The sequence below is a fragment of the Octopus sinensis genome, linkage group LG11 (genome assembly GCF_006345805.1).
Source record: "Octopus sinensis linkage group LG11, ASM634580v1, whole genome shotgun sequence".
NCBI classification, from domain to species: Eukaryota; Metazoa; Mollusca; class Cephalopoda; order Octopoda; family Octopodidae; genus Octopus; species Octopus sinensis.
In genome coordinates this window covers 37150495-37166507 of record NC_043007.1, presented here as the reverse complement: position 1 = coordinate 37166507, position 16013 = coordinate 37150495, and the positions used below count along the sequence as shown (strand labels likewise).

Below are 16013 nucleotides of genomic sequence, written 5' to 3'. Positions count from 1 at the left end.
ATTTTATGATTCTAGGTTCAGTTCCACTGTGTGACACCTTGGGCAATTGTATTCTATTATAGTCTTCAGCTGACCAAAGCCTTGTGAGTGGAATTAGCAGATGGAAACTGAAAAAAGCTTATCATATATATCATATATATTTCTGTGTGTGTCTCTGTCTTCCACCAGCACTTGGCAACTAGTGTTGATGTGTTTGCATCTCTGCGACTTAGTTGTTTGGCAAAGGAGACCAAGAGAGTTAGTAGCAGGCTTACAAAAGTACAAGAATTGATTCACTCAACTAAAATTCTTCAAGTTGGTGCCCCAGCATGGCTGCAGTCTAATGATTAAAAGAAGTAAAGGATGAAGTAAACGATGAATGATATAATTATACTCTCTTGGAGTGGTTGGTGTCAGGAAGGGCATCCAGCTGTAGAAACCATACCAAATCAGACTAGAACTTGGTGCAGCTCTTTGGCTTACCAGTTCCAGTCAAACTGTGTAACCCATGCCGGCATGGAAAGCAGATGCTAAATGATAATGATGATCAGTTCATATATATATTCCCAGTTTTAGAAAAACTACACTACATCACTGTGTATCTGAGGGGTGGCACCAGAAACTGCATCTGGCTCTAAAACCCTAAGTGTCCTGTCCAACCAATGCCAGTATGGGGAAATGGGTGTAAAATGATGGCAATGATGATAAAGTCAACCTGTTTGTAAAATGTAAATATATTTAGACGATACTGATGCTTAGGATTAAAATGTTCCCATGGCAATTTTTATCAAACGTAAACTGACAAATATGTCTTCAGCTCACAATAATCTCTCTTTCTCTCTTACAGATTGTTGGTGAAGTACTGAAACAACTTACGGAGGAGAAATGTAAGATTTTGTTTAATATTTTGAACTATTAAATTTTTTATCTTCTATTATAACTGTATTTCTATTATTATCAAATAGTATGCCTTGCTCTGGTTCTTTTCATCCTGTGTTCAAATCCCACCGTGGTCAACATTGCTTTTCAATTGTATGGGGTCGATAAAGTCCCAGTCAAATATTAGAGTCAATTCTTTTCTCTCGTTCTTGTTAAATCAACCACAAGGAAGATCATGGGAGATAACTCGCAGTGTCACTTTCTCTAGAAAAGACACAGTAAGGGACTAGCAAACTCTTTTCATAAAACCATGTATGGATGGCTCTACTGGAACCATACAACCATCAATGCAGTCATCCCATTTCCTTTCAAAAATGGTCTTCCTTTCCTTCCCCTCTTCATATATCTCTCTTTTTTTCTCTCTCTCTCTATATATATATATACATATTCATCCTCCTAATTTAGCAGCCAACTTACTGCTCTGGTGATAAATATAGAAATGCTTAGCGGTATTTCGTCTGCCGTTACGTTCTGAGTTCAAATTCCACCGAGGTCAACTTTGCCTTTCATCCTTTCGGGGTTGATAAATTAAGTACCAGTTACGCCCTGGGGTCGATGTAATCGACTTAATTCGTTTGTCTGTCCTTGTTTGTCCCTTCTTTTTTAGCCCCTTGTGGGTAGTAAAGAAATAGATAAATATAGAAATATTTTCTTCAGCTCGTTCATATTTTGAAATGTTTTAACTGAGGAAGATCTTATGTAATGGATGTGTTTCCTATTATATATTATGCAGACCTGAAATGTGTGTATTAAACGATTTCAAAATATCACTATTTGGCATTAGGAAGGCCATCCAGCCATAGAAACCATGCCAAAACAGACAGGGAGCCTGGTCAGCTCCTGTCACACCGTCCAACCCATGACTATGTATTTGAGCGAGGTCGTTGCCAGTGCCGCTGGACTGGCTCCTGCACAGGTGGCACATAAGACACACCATTTGAGCGTGGCCATTGCCAGTACTGCCTGATTGGCCCCCGTGTTGGTGGCACGTAAAAGCACCCACTACACTCGGAGTGGTTGGTGTTAGGAAGGGCAGATCAAGATTGGAGCCTGGTGCAGCCATCTGGTTCGCCAGTCCTCAGTCAAATCGCCCAACCCATGCTAGCATGGAAAGCGGACGTTAAACGATGATGATGATGATGATATATATGTATAAAGTGTTACTGACGCATTCATCTATGAGTGAATTGCATCTTATACCAGAAACAGCTGTAAGCTAATGAGGTTCATAACATAATTGTTTATTCCTTTGTCATTCTAATTTCTTTTACATATATATATATATATATATACGCACACACACACCCAGTTATTTTTCATATATAATTGTTATTTTTGTATTATAGTTATTGTTAAAGCTACCAATGGACCTCGATATGTCGTTGGATGCCGAAGACAGCTTGACAAATCCAAGCTGAGACCAGGCACTCGGGTAGCTTTGGATATGACTACCCTAACTATAATGAGGTAAAGTAACATTTCATTCCGTCTTTCTTTTTCCTTTTCCTCAGTGAACATTCAGAAGTTTGCATTTATATCTTGGCCACTGAAACTATCCTCTATCTTAGCTTAGTTGCATGGTTTTGGTGAGTGCAGTTTGAGTGGTGATGGTTTGTAATCTATAAATGTCTTGATTGAATGATTCATTTTTGCTTCCTTATTATTCTCTGACTAAACCCAGACAAATACCATGCAATAGTTCTTCTGGTTTTGTTTTTTGTTCTGCATTCAAATGCTGCTGAGGTCAACTTGGCCTTTGATTCTTTTGGGTTTGGTGGAAGGGGGGGTGTCAATAAATGCCAATCTGTGCTACCATGCAGTGAACTAGTATCGTACAGTAGAATCCCCAGATCTCTATACAACCATGGGGCTCTGATAGATGAAATGACATCAGTTGGAGTACATTGTTGTTACATCTATGTTGTCATGCACATACACATATATATCCAGTCATTCACTCATGCATGTGTGTATATATAATATATATATATATATATATATATACGCACACACACACCCAGTTATTTTTCATATATAATTGTTATTTTTGTATTATAGTTATTGTTAAAGCTACCAATGGACCTCGATATGTCGTTGGATGCCGAAGACAGCTTGACAAATCCAAGCTGAGACCAGGCACTCGGGTAGCTTTGGATATGACTACCCTAACTATAATGAGGTAAAGTAACATTTCATTCCGTCTTTCTTTTTCCTTTTCCTCAGTGAACATTCAGAAGTTTGCATTTATATCTTGCCACTGAAACTATCCTCTATCTTAGCTTAGTTGCATGGTTTTGGTGAGTGCAGTTTGAGTGGTGATGGTTTGTAATCTATAAATGTCTTGATTGAATGATTCATTTTTGCTTCCTTATTATTCTCTGACTAAACCCAGACAAATACCATGCAATAGTTCTTCTGGTTTTGTTTTTTGTTCTGCATTCAAATGCTGCTGAGGTCAACTTGGCCTTTGATTCTTTTGGGTTTGGTGGAAGGGGGGGTGTCAATAAATGCCAATCTGTGCTACCATGCAGTGAACTAGTATCGTACAGTAGAATCCCCAGATCTCTATACAACCATGGGGCTCTGATAGATGAAATGACATCAGTTGGAGTACATTGTTGTTACATCTATGTTGTCATGCACATACACATATATATCCAGTCATTCACTCATGCATGTGTGTATATATAATATATATATATATATATATATATATATATATTTACACACACACACACTCTCTTAAATTGACTCCAATCTGATCTGGCAGAGTTTCTACAGCTGGATGCCCTTACTAATGCCAACCATTCCGAGAGTGTAGTGGGTGCTTTTACATGCCACTGGCACGAGGGCCAATCGGGTGGTACTGGCAACAGCTGCGCTCAAGTGGTGTTTTTTACGTGCCACCTGCACAGGAGCCAGTCCAGTGGCACTAGCAATGACCTCACTTTTTTCATGTGCCACTGGCACAAGTGCCAGTAAGGTGACGCTGGTAACGATCACGTTTGAATGGTGCTTTTTACGTGCCACCGGCACAGAAACCAGTCAGCTGCTCTGGCAGCAATCACGCTCAGATGGTGCTCTTAGCACTCCACTGGCACAGGTGCCAGTCATTGAATTTGATTTGATTTCAATTTCACTTGCCTCAACAGGTCTTCTCAAGCAGAGTTTAGTGTCCACTGAAGGAATGGTGACAGTATTTATGTCCCATGTACTCAAAAATGCTGGCAGCTTGACATTTCATGTGAAGTCATGTGGAATAATGTACTCTAGCTGAAGCAAAGGTCAGGAAGGGCACCCAATTGTAAAATATCGTATCAAATCTTATCCATCATGGAAATGCACACATAAATTCTGTGTGATGCCACTCACTGAACATAGGTTATGTAACCTATTTTATTTTGGTTGTCTTATAAGTTGCTTCAATATTGTTGTACTTTTATTATACAGATACCTACCAAGAGAAGTGGATCCTTTGGTTTACAATATGTCGGTCGAAGATCCTGGCCAAGTTAGTTATAATCAAATTGGTGGGCTTGGAGAACAGATCAGAGAACTCAGAGAAGTAAGCAAACATTTTTCAACACTTATCTCTCTCATCATCATCATAATTATCGTGGTCATTGTTTTAATGCCCATTTTTACATGCTTGCATGTGTCTGGCAGAATTTATGGAAACAGATTTTCTATGGCTGGATGACCATCCTGTGACCAGTTGTCACCTGTTTCCAAGTAAGGTAAATACTTCCCCATGGCCAGACATATTTCTGCAGAATACTGGAAATTGAATGACAATGCTTATATGACACTCATTTACAACTACTACCCACTATCAACACAAAGAGGCACAAACATTTATACATGCATGTCACAGACTTCTTTCAGTTTCTATCTGCCAAATCTATTTGCAAGACTTTGGTTAGGCTGGAGCCATAGTAGATGACACTTACCCAAGGTGCCATGGATTGAGACTGAACCTGAAACCATGTAGTTGGGAAGCAAACCTCTTAAATACACACCCAGCATTATATAGCAGAAGTGTATCTAAAGGGCCAAGAGTTTTGTGTGTTGGTATGTATGTATACACACACATTATATATATATATATATATTCCACACTTCTCTCTCCAGCTCTTTAGTTCTTTCAATGATAAGGTAGTGGTGAGTTACTGGAGTTGCTAGAACTGCAGATAGATTGCTTTGTGGTATTTTCTTCTGATTCTCTGCACCCTAAGTTCAAATCTCACTGAAGTGAACTTTGCTCTTCATCCACTCAGGTGTTTACAAATATGTCAGTCTAAGGTGGTGGTGGATTGGCAGAATTATCAGAATGTCAGACAGGATGCTTTGTGGTATCCATTGTGGGTTTGTATTCTAAGTTCAAATCCTTCCACCTGTTATCAAGAAGCAGGATGGATGAAGAACCATTGTGACACTGTGTAGTTGTAGTTGGCAGATTGTGTCAAAAAACAATGAGAACATAGTTTCTCTGGGTTTTTTTTATGAAGATTGGATGCCACCATTATCTTGTCATATATTTTCGATTTGTTTAATGTCCATTTTTGATAGCCTCAGTTTAATGAATATATGTCATCGAGGCCATTGTTTTACAGCTTGATGCTCTTTCTGTCACTAAGCCTTAACATGTTTTTCAATATTCTCTAAATTTTTCTTTTAAAGGTTATTGAGCTACCTCTGATGAATCCTGAACTTTTCCAACGTGTTGGAATAACCCCACCTAAAGGCTGTCTGCTCTATGGACCACCTGGCACAGGCAAGACCTTATTAGCTCGGGCAGTTGCAAGCCAGTTGGATGCAAATTTTCTTAAGGTAAGAGACTTTTATTTTTCCTTTTTCTGCTTCTCAATCAGTGAATTCAGCAACTCCTTAAAAACACTCAATTTTTCAGTTTGGCTGAGTACATCTTGATACCTCTACTTCACCAACCTTTCTCCCTTTTCTGCTGGGGTAGCAGTGTAGTTTCTTTATTGCAAGACACCTGTCCCTATCTCCATTATCATGCTTTAGTCTTTCAACACCTGACACAAAGCCACCTCAATGCTGCACTTTCATTGTGTCAAGCAGTCTTGCTTTGCAAGTTATTTGGTGGCCTCACTAGTGCAGGTGCCATGAAAAAAGCACCCAGTACACTCTGTAAAATGAAAGGCATGTAGCCAAAAGACTTGCTTAATCAGACATTGGAGCCCAATGCAGCTCTCTGGCTCATCAGGTCCTGTTGAACTATCCAACCCATACTAGGATGGAATATGGACAATAAATGATATCTCAGGATACCTAAAATTTTTTAATTTCTTACTCATTATTGATATCAGTTCTATTATGTTTTAAAGCAACAAGCCTGCAGAATTGTTAGCACATTGGACAAAATGCTTTATGGTATTTCTTCTGGCTCTTTCCATTCCAAGTTCAAATTTCATTGATGTCAACTTTGCTTCTTATGCTTTCAGAGTTGATAAAATAAAGTACCATTCAACTACAGGGGGCTGGTGTAATCGATTTGCCCCCTCCTCAAAGTTGCTAGCCTTGTGTCAAAATTAGGTTGTTGTTACTAAGCCTGGTAAGCTGGTAGAATCATTCGTGCATCTAACAAAATGCTTAGTGGCATTGCTTCCAGCTTTTTACATTTTGATTTCGAATCTCATCCTGATTGGTTTTGCTTTCCAACCTTTCAAGGTTGATAAAATTAAGTGCTAGTAAAATACTTGGGTTGATATTTTTCACAACTGCTAGACTTGTACCAGAATTAGAAAAAAATTATGAAGTTTTTAAGCAGTACTCCAACATGGTTAATCACAGACTGAAACCAGGTTAAAAGAAAAATTTTTTGAAGTTGTTTTTCTAGCTATTTTTTTGTCTTTTTTACCCTCACAGGTTGTTTCCAGTGCAATTGTTGATAAATACATTGGTGAGAGCGCACGTCTGATTCGTGAGATGTTTGCATATGCCCGGGACCATGAACCATGCATTCTGTTCATGGATGAAATTGATGCTATTGGCGGCAGACGTTTTTCAGAAGGTACATCAGCTGATAGAGAAATCCAGAGAACTTTGATGGAGGTAAAAATGCTTTTAGTCAACTATGCAAGTTGATCTTGTTATTGATTTTTTTTTTAATTAAAAAAAATTTTTTTTAACTAAAGTTTTAAAAAGAGAAATGTTATAACAGTTAGAATGAGAAGGCAGGGAAACTACAATTGGGATTTTCATAACAGGGGTTACACATTTTCTAAAATTGGATTATCATTACTTTAATGTCTGCTTTCAGATGCTCTTCCTATCATCAACCCACACCTGTTTCCAAGCATGTTTTGTCAGACATGGGAGACTTGAAACGAATAACACCATTTGTATAATGGTAATGCTCACCTACAACTATCACATGGCATTAAGACAAGGGAATGCACACACACATACATTTATACATGACAGGCTTCTTTCAGTTTCAGTCTACCAAATCCATTCACAAGGCTTTGGTTGACCCAAATTTATTGTAGAAGACCCTTGCCCAAGATGCCATGCAGTGGGACTGAACCCAAAACCATGTAGTTGGGAAGCAAACATCTTAACCACACTCATATATATATATATATATATATATATATATATATATATATATAGGCATTAAATGCTTATGATAATGATGATGCAGGAGGGGCTTATTGAAGCAGTTGTCTTGAAAATTGGATAGCATTTATATTTCTAACCACTTTACGAAGTAGACAGGAACCTCTTTCTCTGTATGTTTGTATGTGAAGAATTGTTGATATTCATTATAACCAAAATGTATTTGTTTTATTTAGCTGTTGAATCAAATGGATGGTTTTGATGCCCTCGGTCAAGTGAAAATCATTATGGCCACTAACAGACCAGATACTTTAGATCCAGCTCTGCTACGTCCTGGACGTTTGGACAGAAAAATTGGTAAGCATTTTTTTTCATTCTTACAGAACCTAACTTTTAGGGTGTTTAAATACAAGAAAATTGCAGTGAAGCTGTGTGAAAAAATTGTTTCTCCATGTTAACGGATATAGAAACCTGGTGTTAACTGCATAATTAAAACAGAAAAATAAAGCAAGATGTGACATGCACATTGCATTTTTATTCTTCCCTTCTGTTTTACGAATCCAGTGTGCACATGCATGTTCATACTTCTCTTTCTGATTCTTACTCAAAGCTGTTTCCTGGTCACAACCATCTCACAGATTTGCGGTCGTTAGGAGTGCTTTGCACTCTGATAGTTGTGAAATAATAGTGAACTTATTGTATACAGTGCTCACGTGCACTACAACTTATCAGAAAAGGTAGCCAAAAGTACCTGTACAGTACAAAGAATAACACACAAAGTGAATAGTGAAAGGGTTGTTTAAAAAAATAAAAGGGTGCAGGGCATTAGGTGTACCGTTGGCGAATTTCAGGAAGCATGGACGTTTTGAAAGATGTAGTGTCCTGACAGCTAACAACTGATGGAGGTAGTTTATTCCATGCTTCAGGAGTTCTGAGTGTGAAAAAAATGTTTACAAAAGTCATGAGTGCTGTGTTGTTTTCTGACTTTGTAAGTCCATTTATAGCCTCAAGCTAATCAAAGCCTTGTGAGTGGATTTTGTAGACAGAAACTGAAAGAAGCCTGTCATGTGTGTGTGGGTGTCAGTGTACCTCCCACCCCATCGTTTGATAACTAGACTTTGTGTATTTGCATCTCCATAATTTAGCGGTTTGGTAAAAAAGACCGATAAAATAAGTACAGACTTTAAAAAAAAAATAAGTACTAGGTTTGATTCATTTGATTAAAAGTTGTTCAATGCAATGCCCCAGCATGGTCACAGTCTAATAACTGAGACAAGTAAAAGATAAAAGATGCTACTATCGAAAATCACTATAAAATGAAAGAACATCTTGAGCGAGTTGGTTCTACCAAAATCTCCTGTTGACCCAAACCTTCTAAATGTTGTGCTTCCTTGGTGACTATAGTTGTGTTTATTGTATTCAGTAGACATAAACTTGTGTGGAAAGTCATTGAATGGTGTGTTTCTGTTGTTAGATGTGAGACTTAGTTGTTGCATGGTTTAACATCATCCCATGATGTTTCTTCAGAGACCATAGCCTTGTCCTCTTTAATGTAAATATTCAGACCAAATAGCCTATCTGATAATTTGATATCTTGGTCCAGTATTTCCTACTGTAGCAACCAATGAATTGTAGTTTCTTCCTCTTCTACCATCCAGCAGTCTCACTAAGACTTACTTAGATCATGGATACTGTCTGTATTATTCTGATGTCGCCATAAAAAAATAATATTAAATATTATCTAAATCGTGGCCGATGCCAGCGCCGCCTCGACTGACTTCCGTGTCGGTGGTACGTAAAAAGCACCATCCGAATCGTGGCCGAAGCCAGTGCCGCCTCGACTGGCTTCCGTGCAGGTGGCACGTAAAATGCACCAATCCGACCGTGGCCGATGCCAGCCTCGCCTGGCACCAGTGCAGGTGGCATGTAAAAAGCACCCACTACACTCACGGAGTGGTTGGCGTTAGGAAGGGCATCCAGCTGTGGAAACATTGCCAGATAAGACCGGAGCCTGGTGCAGCCTTCTGGCTTCCCAGATCCCTGGTCGAACCGTCCAACCCATGCTAGCATGGAGAACGGACGTTAAACGATGATGATGATGATTATATTAAAACTATATTGCTTAAATTATATTACTTTCATTGTGATTCTTTTTCACATCCACTTTTTACATACTGGCATGGATTGGACGAAATCTGCTGAAGATGAATTCTACAATCTGATCCACTTTCTTGTGCTGGCCCTTGCTTTCAAGTAATTTATTCCACATTTTCACATGTCAGACTGCTGCCAGACATTCTGTTTACAGGAAATATTACATCACTGCTGTCAGTGTGATGATATTCAAAGGCAAAAACACACATGTATATAGACACATATACATATATATATATATGTGTGTGTGTGTGTTTGTATACATAAATGACATGCTTCTGTACAGTTTCCTTCTAATGAATTTCACTGACAATACAATCGTCTGTCCAATGCTATTTGCTCAACATATCACTGTGGGATTGAACCAGAATCATGAGATTGTGATGCTAATTCCTTCACAGTCATGCCTGTACCTACATAACATATGTAGGAAATTTATATGATGCTCCTCTCTTATCAACAATAACAGCTCATTTGTTATTGCTATGATATAATTTTGTCCTAAATATCATTCTTTTGATAAAGAGGGCCATTACTTTGAATTGTGAAGATATAGAAACTATAATGAGACCATGAGCTGATAATAAGCAAGTCTCATTTACTCATATACTTGTTTCAGTCATTTGACTGTGGCCATCCTGAAGCACCACCTTTAGTCGAGCAAATCGACTCCAGGACTTATTCTTTGTAAGCCTAGTACTTATTCTACTGGTCTTTTTTTGCCGAACTGCTAAGTTACAGGGACATAAACACACCAGCATCAGTTGTCAAGCGATGTTGGGCGGGGGTACAAACACAGACACAAACATATACACACACATACATATGTATATACATATATATGACAGGCTTCTTTCAGTTTTCGTCTACCAAATCCACTCACAAGGCTTTGGTCGGCCTGAGGCTTTAGTAGAAGACACTTGCCCAAGATGCCACGCAGTGGGACTGAACCCGGAACCATGTGGTTGGTAAGCAAGCTACTTACCACACAGCCACTCCTGCCTACATGATTGTTGAAACTTCTAGAAACTGCTGCCAAATCTTCCTCAAATTATGTCATACTGCCTTAAAAATGGAAGAATACATTAAACTATTGTAGTTAGTTGTTGAAAAAGACTGGATAATTATGGTTTTGATAGTTTGTTTTTTTCAGTCAAGGCTGACTTGGGACAAAAACACAGCAACTGTACAAATATAATAAAACCTTTTATTAAGCTATAAATGACATTTGTTATCATCTCAGTTTCTTTTGGCTTAAAAAAGTAATTAAACATTTACATTTTGTGTGACTTATGGCCAATCCTATACTGTTTATTAATCTATGTAGAGCCACAGGAAGTCAAAAGTTTGCAGGTTATTGGTCTACTTACAAACTTGAAGGTATTACAGTTTCTCACCTGTCACCTGTGTTTCATATTAATATTTTAATCTTTTCTGGAACATTTTTCTCACAATTCTCTGTTCTGTGTTTCTCCTAATTTTTTAAAACAATCAAGAATTTGATGTGGGTTTTAAGAAAATAACTGATTTGTCTATAAAGATGTTGTTTGTAGATGAAATGTGTAATTTCTAATAAATGTTTTAACTCTGAATATGACCATTCTAAAGCAAACAGATATTTGTATTCTAGAATTAGGGACAAAATACTTTTACTTGAAGTAATTTTGACTTTATCATCATTATCATTTAACGTCCGTTTTCCATGCTAGCATGGGTTGGATGGTTCGACCAGGATCTGGGAAGCCAGGAGGCTGCGCCAGGCTCCAGTCTGATCTGGCAGTGTTTCTACAGCTGGATGCCAACCACTATGTGAGTGTAGTGGGTGCTTTTCACATACCACTGGCACAGGGGCCAGAGGAGGCTGGCAAATGGCCACAATCGGTTGGTGCTTTTTACATGTCACCAACATAGTCGCCAGTCAGGCGGTGCTGGCATCGGCCATGTTCGGATGGTGCTTTTTACGTGCCACCGGCACGGGTATCATAACTACAATTTCCATTTGATTTTTATTTTGATGTTGATGTTAACGTATTTGACTCAATAAGTCTCCCGGGTCACCCTACAATCCAAAGTTAGGATAATAACTATATATTTAGTAAGATAATTTTTGTCATGATTAAGCTGGTGTTTGAAATATAAATTAGTATAAAGTTTTGAAGGAAGATTTAAATTTAGATAATTTTAAAGGAAGTTTTGCATCACACAGCTAGGAGTGGTTATAGGTAGATTGGCATGAAACGTGTGTTAAAGAGTAGTAATGAGCTCAAGTTGCATTTGGTTATTGTTCAGAATGAAATGGACTACACCTGTCTTCCTCTTGCTCGAATAGACAAATGGCTGCATATATTTAAAGCAATTTTGCTAAGTAAATGTAGGTCTAGCATTGAAATCCTCTACTCACATTTTGTTGTGTATTTGGACAGTACACCTGATTGTACATTTCTGTTTTTACTTTACTGTAGGAAATAGATACCAGGCCATGTGAATGTTAGCTGAGATAGACTGGAGTTCTAACCGCTATGGTTTCTCTCATCTGTTTAAAACAGTTATGAAACTGAAACTAAGCCACTTAGAACCCAGAAGATACGTATCATCATCATTTACTGTCCATTTTTCCATGGAGTCATGGGACTGCACTAAACCCCACTGGCTCCTTTGGCATGGTTTCTACTGCTGGATACCCTTTCTGATGCCAACAACTGTTTCAGTCCTACTATGTGATACTTTGGGCAAGTGACTTCTACTATAGACTTGAGCCAAGGGTCCACCAAATTCCTTGTGAGAGTATTTGGTATATAGAAACAGAAAGAAGCCTGTTGTGTATTTGTGCATGTGTCTTTTTGTTTGTCTTTCTGCCATATATAAATATGTGTGTGTGTGAAAGGAGTTTATTACGTATGTGTTTGTGTTCTCCTTGTCTTTACCTTGCACAATAGTTGTAAACAAGCTTCATCATCATATAAGTGGTGTTGTATGTTTCTACTCTTCCTTGGAAACATGTCTGGCACAGGAAAATGTTATCTTAGTAAGAAACAAGTGAGGGCTGGCCACAGGATGCGCATCCTACTATGAAAAATCTGCCTCAATGAATTCCATCTGATCCATGCAAGCATAGAAAAGTGGACAATAAAACAATGATAAATGATATGATATTACGTAATTATATAAATATATTTGCCTTCCTTTGCAGAAATTCCCTTACCAAATGAACAAGCTCGACTTGAAATTCTTAAAATTCATGCGCAGCCTATTGCAAAACATGGAGAAATCGGTAAGTTCCTGGAGTTGGTTATTCTTTTCTAACATTTGTTTAAATCAGGCTTAAGTAATTTCTTTAATGCTAGAATTTAACTTGACGGAGGGATTTGCATAGCGTTTTGCCAAAAGGTAACAGCTTGTAAATTTTCATATGATATTTCTCTATCTCTACCTGTGGGGAAATCTAATTTACATGTTGGTGTTAAGTTTCGACATTTGTTGTTTATACTAAGCACTGTAGAACTTCTGTTAAATTGAAATATATATATATATATAATGTGTGCATATGTATCTGTATGTATTTGTGTGTGTGTGTATATGTGTGCATATATATTTACACACACACACACACACACACATATATATATATATATATTTTCTCCTGTTTACGGAATTGATCTTTACTTGCGGTTGAAGCTTTGGCTGCTATTTCTAGTGGGTGAATGGCCTATCATGGCCGTTCCTTGATTGTTGATATATATATATATTTATATATATTTGTGTATATGCATATATGTATCTGTGTATATATTTTCACTAGTTTCCATCTATCTATTGTAGCCATACTAGAGCACTGCTTTCAATGTTTTAGTTGATTATATTTACTCCAGTACACATTTCAGTTTCATATTTTATTGGTATTTATTTGTCAAACCCTTGAATTGTCTCTCTCTCTCTCTCTCTCTCTCCCCTCCTACATATAATGTATTCATAGAAGGGTTATCCATTCACAAGGTATTGGTCAAGCTGAGTCTACAGTAGAAGACTTATAGTTAATCACACAGCCATACTTGTACTCATGACTTTGAGAAAACATCAGCAACAATAATTTTTTATTCAATGTCTTTTACAGATTGGGAAGCTATTGTAAAACTGTCTGATGATTTTAATGGAGCAGATTTAAGGAATGTCTGCACGGAAGCAGGTATGTAAAGATTTTTTTTCAACAAGCAAAGTAGCTAGTTAGAAAATTTCTGTAAGAGATTGAAGCAGTAACTATATTGTGAAGCAATGTTTATCACTACATTAATACGGCTGTCCTATAGGAATCAATGTTACTACTGTTTTTAACCCTAGGAAGAGCTTCCTCCAGCTGGTTATTGATGCAATCTGCACCTGATATATATTGCAAGCAGGGGAGCGAACCCTGTCTATCTTCTAGCAGACAACATCACCAGACTATTTCTGCCTATCATCTGTGGTGAGCACCCATCTGCTAGAGATAGCAGTAATTCTCTCCAGCTTGCAATATATAGACAACTAAGTGGACAGTCACTGATCTTGCAACAAGCAAAGTAGCTAGTTAGAAGGGAGAGTTTACGAAAAAAACAAAAGACGAAGACAGGTGGTGTACAAAACAAACAGATGTATTAGTATAATGCTCAGGAATAGAAAGTCTTTTACGTTTCAAGCCTATGCTCTTCTACAGAAAGGGACACAGAAAAAACAAGGAGAGAAAAAATGTATGTAGCAAAGAGATGAAAGTAGTAACTATACTGAAAAGTAATGTTTATTACCATGTCAATATGGCTGTTCCATAGGAATCAACATTACTACCGTTTTTAACCCCAGGAGAGGTTGCTTTTTTCTTTCTTGTTTTTAAGTCAGGGGAAAGGTAGTAACCATGACTCACTGTGACTAGTAAGAGGGAGGCCGGATGAACAGAAGGTATCCTCTAACCAGTGGCCTGGCTCTGGATGCTTGCAAGTGACGGGACTCTGCTAAAGGTATCTAAGGTACCAAATGGTGGTTTTAAACTGGGTGACAGTTAAGTCTGTCACTTGTATTGGCCATGGTGAGATTTGAACTTGGGATCCAAAGAGCCAGAACAAACACTGCCAGGCATCTTTTCAAGCATTCTTACAGTTCCACTTATCTACAATCCTGGATTGATATATTCTTACTGACGCTGAAAGAAAGACGAAGTTGACCATGATGAGATTTGAACCCACAACACAGTCAGACGTAAACTATCTAACTCAGCATTCTAGCAACTCTGCTGATGTGCCACCTATTTAGATATTAATATAAATCTTGTGATGTAAAATATGTAGCAAGGAGCTAATGAGTAGAGGAATATCACTTAATATTGGAAATGAACGACACTGCTTGTATGACAGTGACACTCATTTACAACTATCACACAATGTCAAGACATGGAGACAAACATACACACATTCAGAACATATCTATGTACGCACTCACACACATATACATACAGAGTGTCTTCTCCAAAATGTATACCCATGCGATTATAATAAACTGGCATCCGTGCTAGTGAAGCACTAAGAGCACCAGCCAAGCGTGATCGTTGCCAGAGCAGCTAGCTGGCATCCATGCCAGTGGCATATAAAAAGCACCATTCGAACGTGATCATTACCAGCATTACCTTACTGGCACTTGTGCAGGTGGCACGTAAAAAAAACCCACCATTTAGGTGTGGCCATTGCCAGTACCACCCGACTGGCCCTCGTGCTGGTGGCACGTAAAAACACCCACTACACTCTAGGAGTGGTTGGCGTTAGGAAGGGCATCCAGCTGTAGAAACACTGCCAGATCAAAATTGGAGCCTGGTGCAGCCATCTGGTTCGCCAGTCCTCAGTCAAATCGTCCAACCCATGCTAGCATGGAAAGTGAATGTTAAACGATGATGATGCTGATGAGTGTTTATTAAAATACATTTCATTTTCAAAATTTAAAAGAATTTACAAACAATATATTTTTTTATGATGCCTATCTTCAAATTCAATCTGATGACTATTCTAGTTCAAGCATTGCTGATAATGTGAACCAGTGAAATCACAAACATCAAGAAACATTTCATTTGGTATTTGTGTGCATTGTTGTTCAATGGCTGTCCTCATTTCATTGACTGTTGCTGGTTTTGTACCATAAAATTTATCTTAAGTATCCCCATGAAAAACAAATGTGTATGGTTCAGTGAATGCAGAGGCATGCTATTGAACCTCTTCATCCAATTTACCAGTTTGGCAAAATCTCATCAAAGTAGGCCTTTACATTCCTGGGGTGCCCCTTCTTCTTCTTTATGCCTTTAACCCTCCAACGCGGAGTATAGGCCACTTATAGTTGAATTCCAT

The 16013-nt window shown here is 38.1% G+C and overlaps 1 protein-coding gene across 2 annotated transcripts in view; it reads left to right on the top strand.

Moving 5' to 3' along the window:
- LOC115217040 (26S proteasome regulatory subunit 10B) overlaps positions 1–16013 on the top strand; it is a 28274-nt gene that overhangs the window by 8672 nt on the left and 3589 nt on the right. The window contains exons 4-11 of one of the 2 annotated variants that reach the window (XM_029786598.2): positions 827–866; positions 2265–2385; positions 4369–4483; positions 5599–5748; positions 6811–6996; positions 7740–7860; positions 12848–12928; positions 13769–13840. In XM_029786598.2, the coding sequence (XP_029642458.1) occupies positions 827–866; positions 2265–2385; positions 4369–4483; positions 5599–5748; positions 6811–6996; positions 7740–7860; positions 12848–12928; positions 13769–13840 (886 nt within the window). Of the gene's footprint in view, positions 1–826; positions 867–2264; positions 2386–4368; positions 4484–5598; positions 5749–6810; positions 6997–7739; positions 7896–9647; positions 9666–12847; positions 12929–13768; positions 13841–16013 lie in introns of those variants that run through there. The other variant, XM_036507352.1, reaches the window with a different exon arrangement.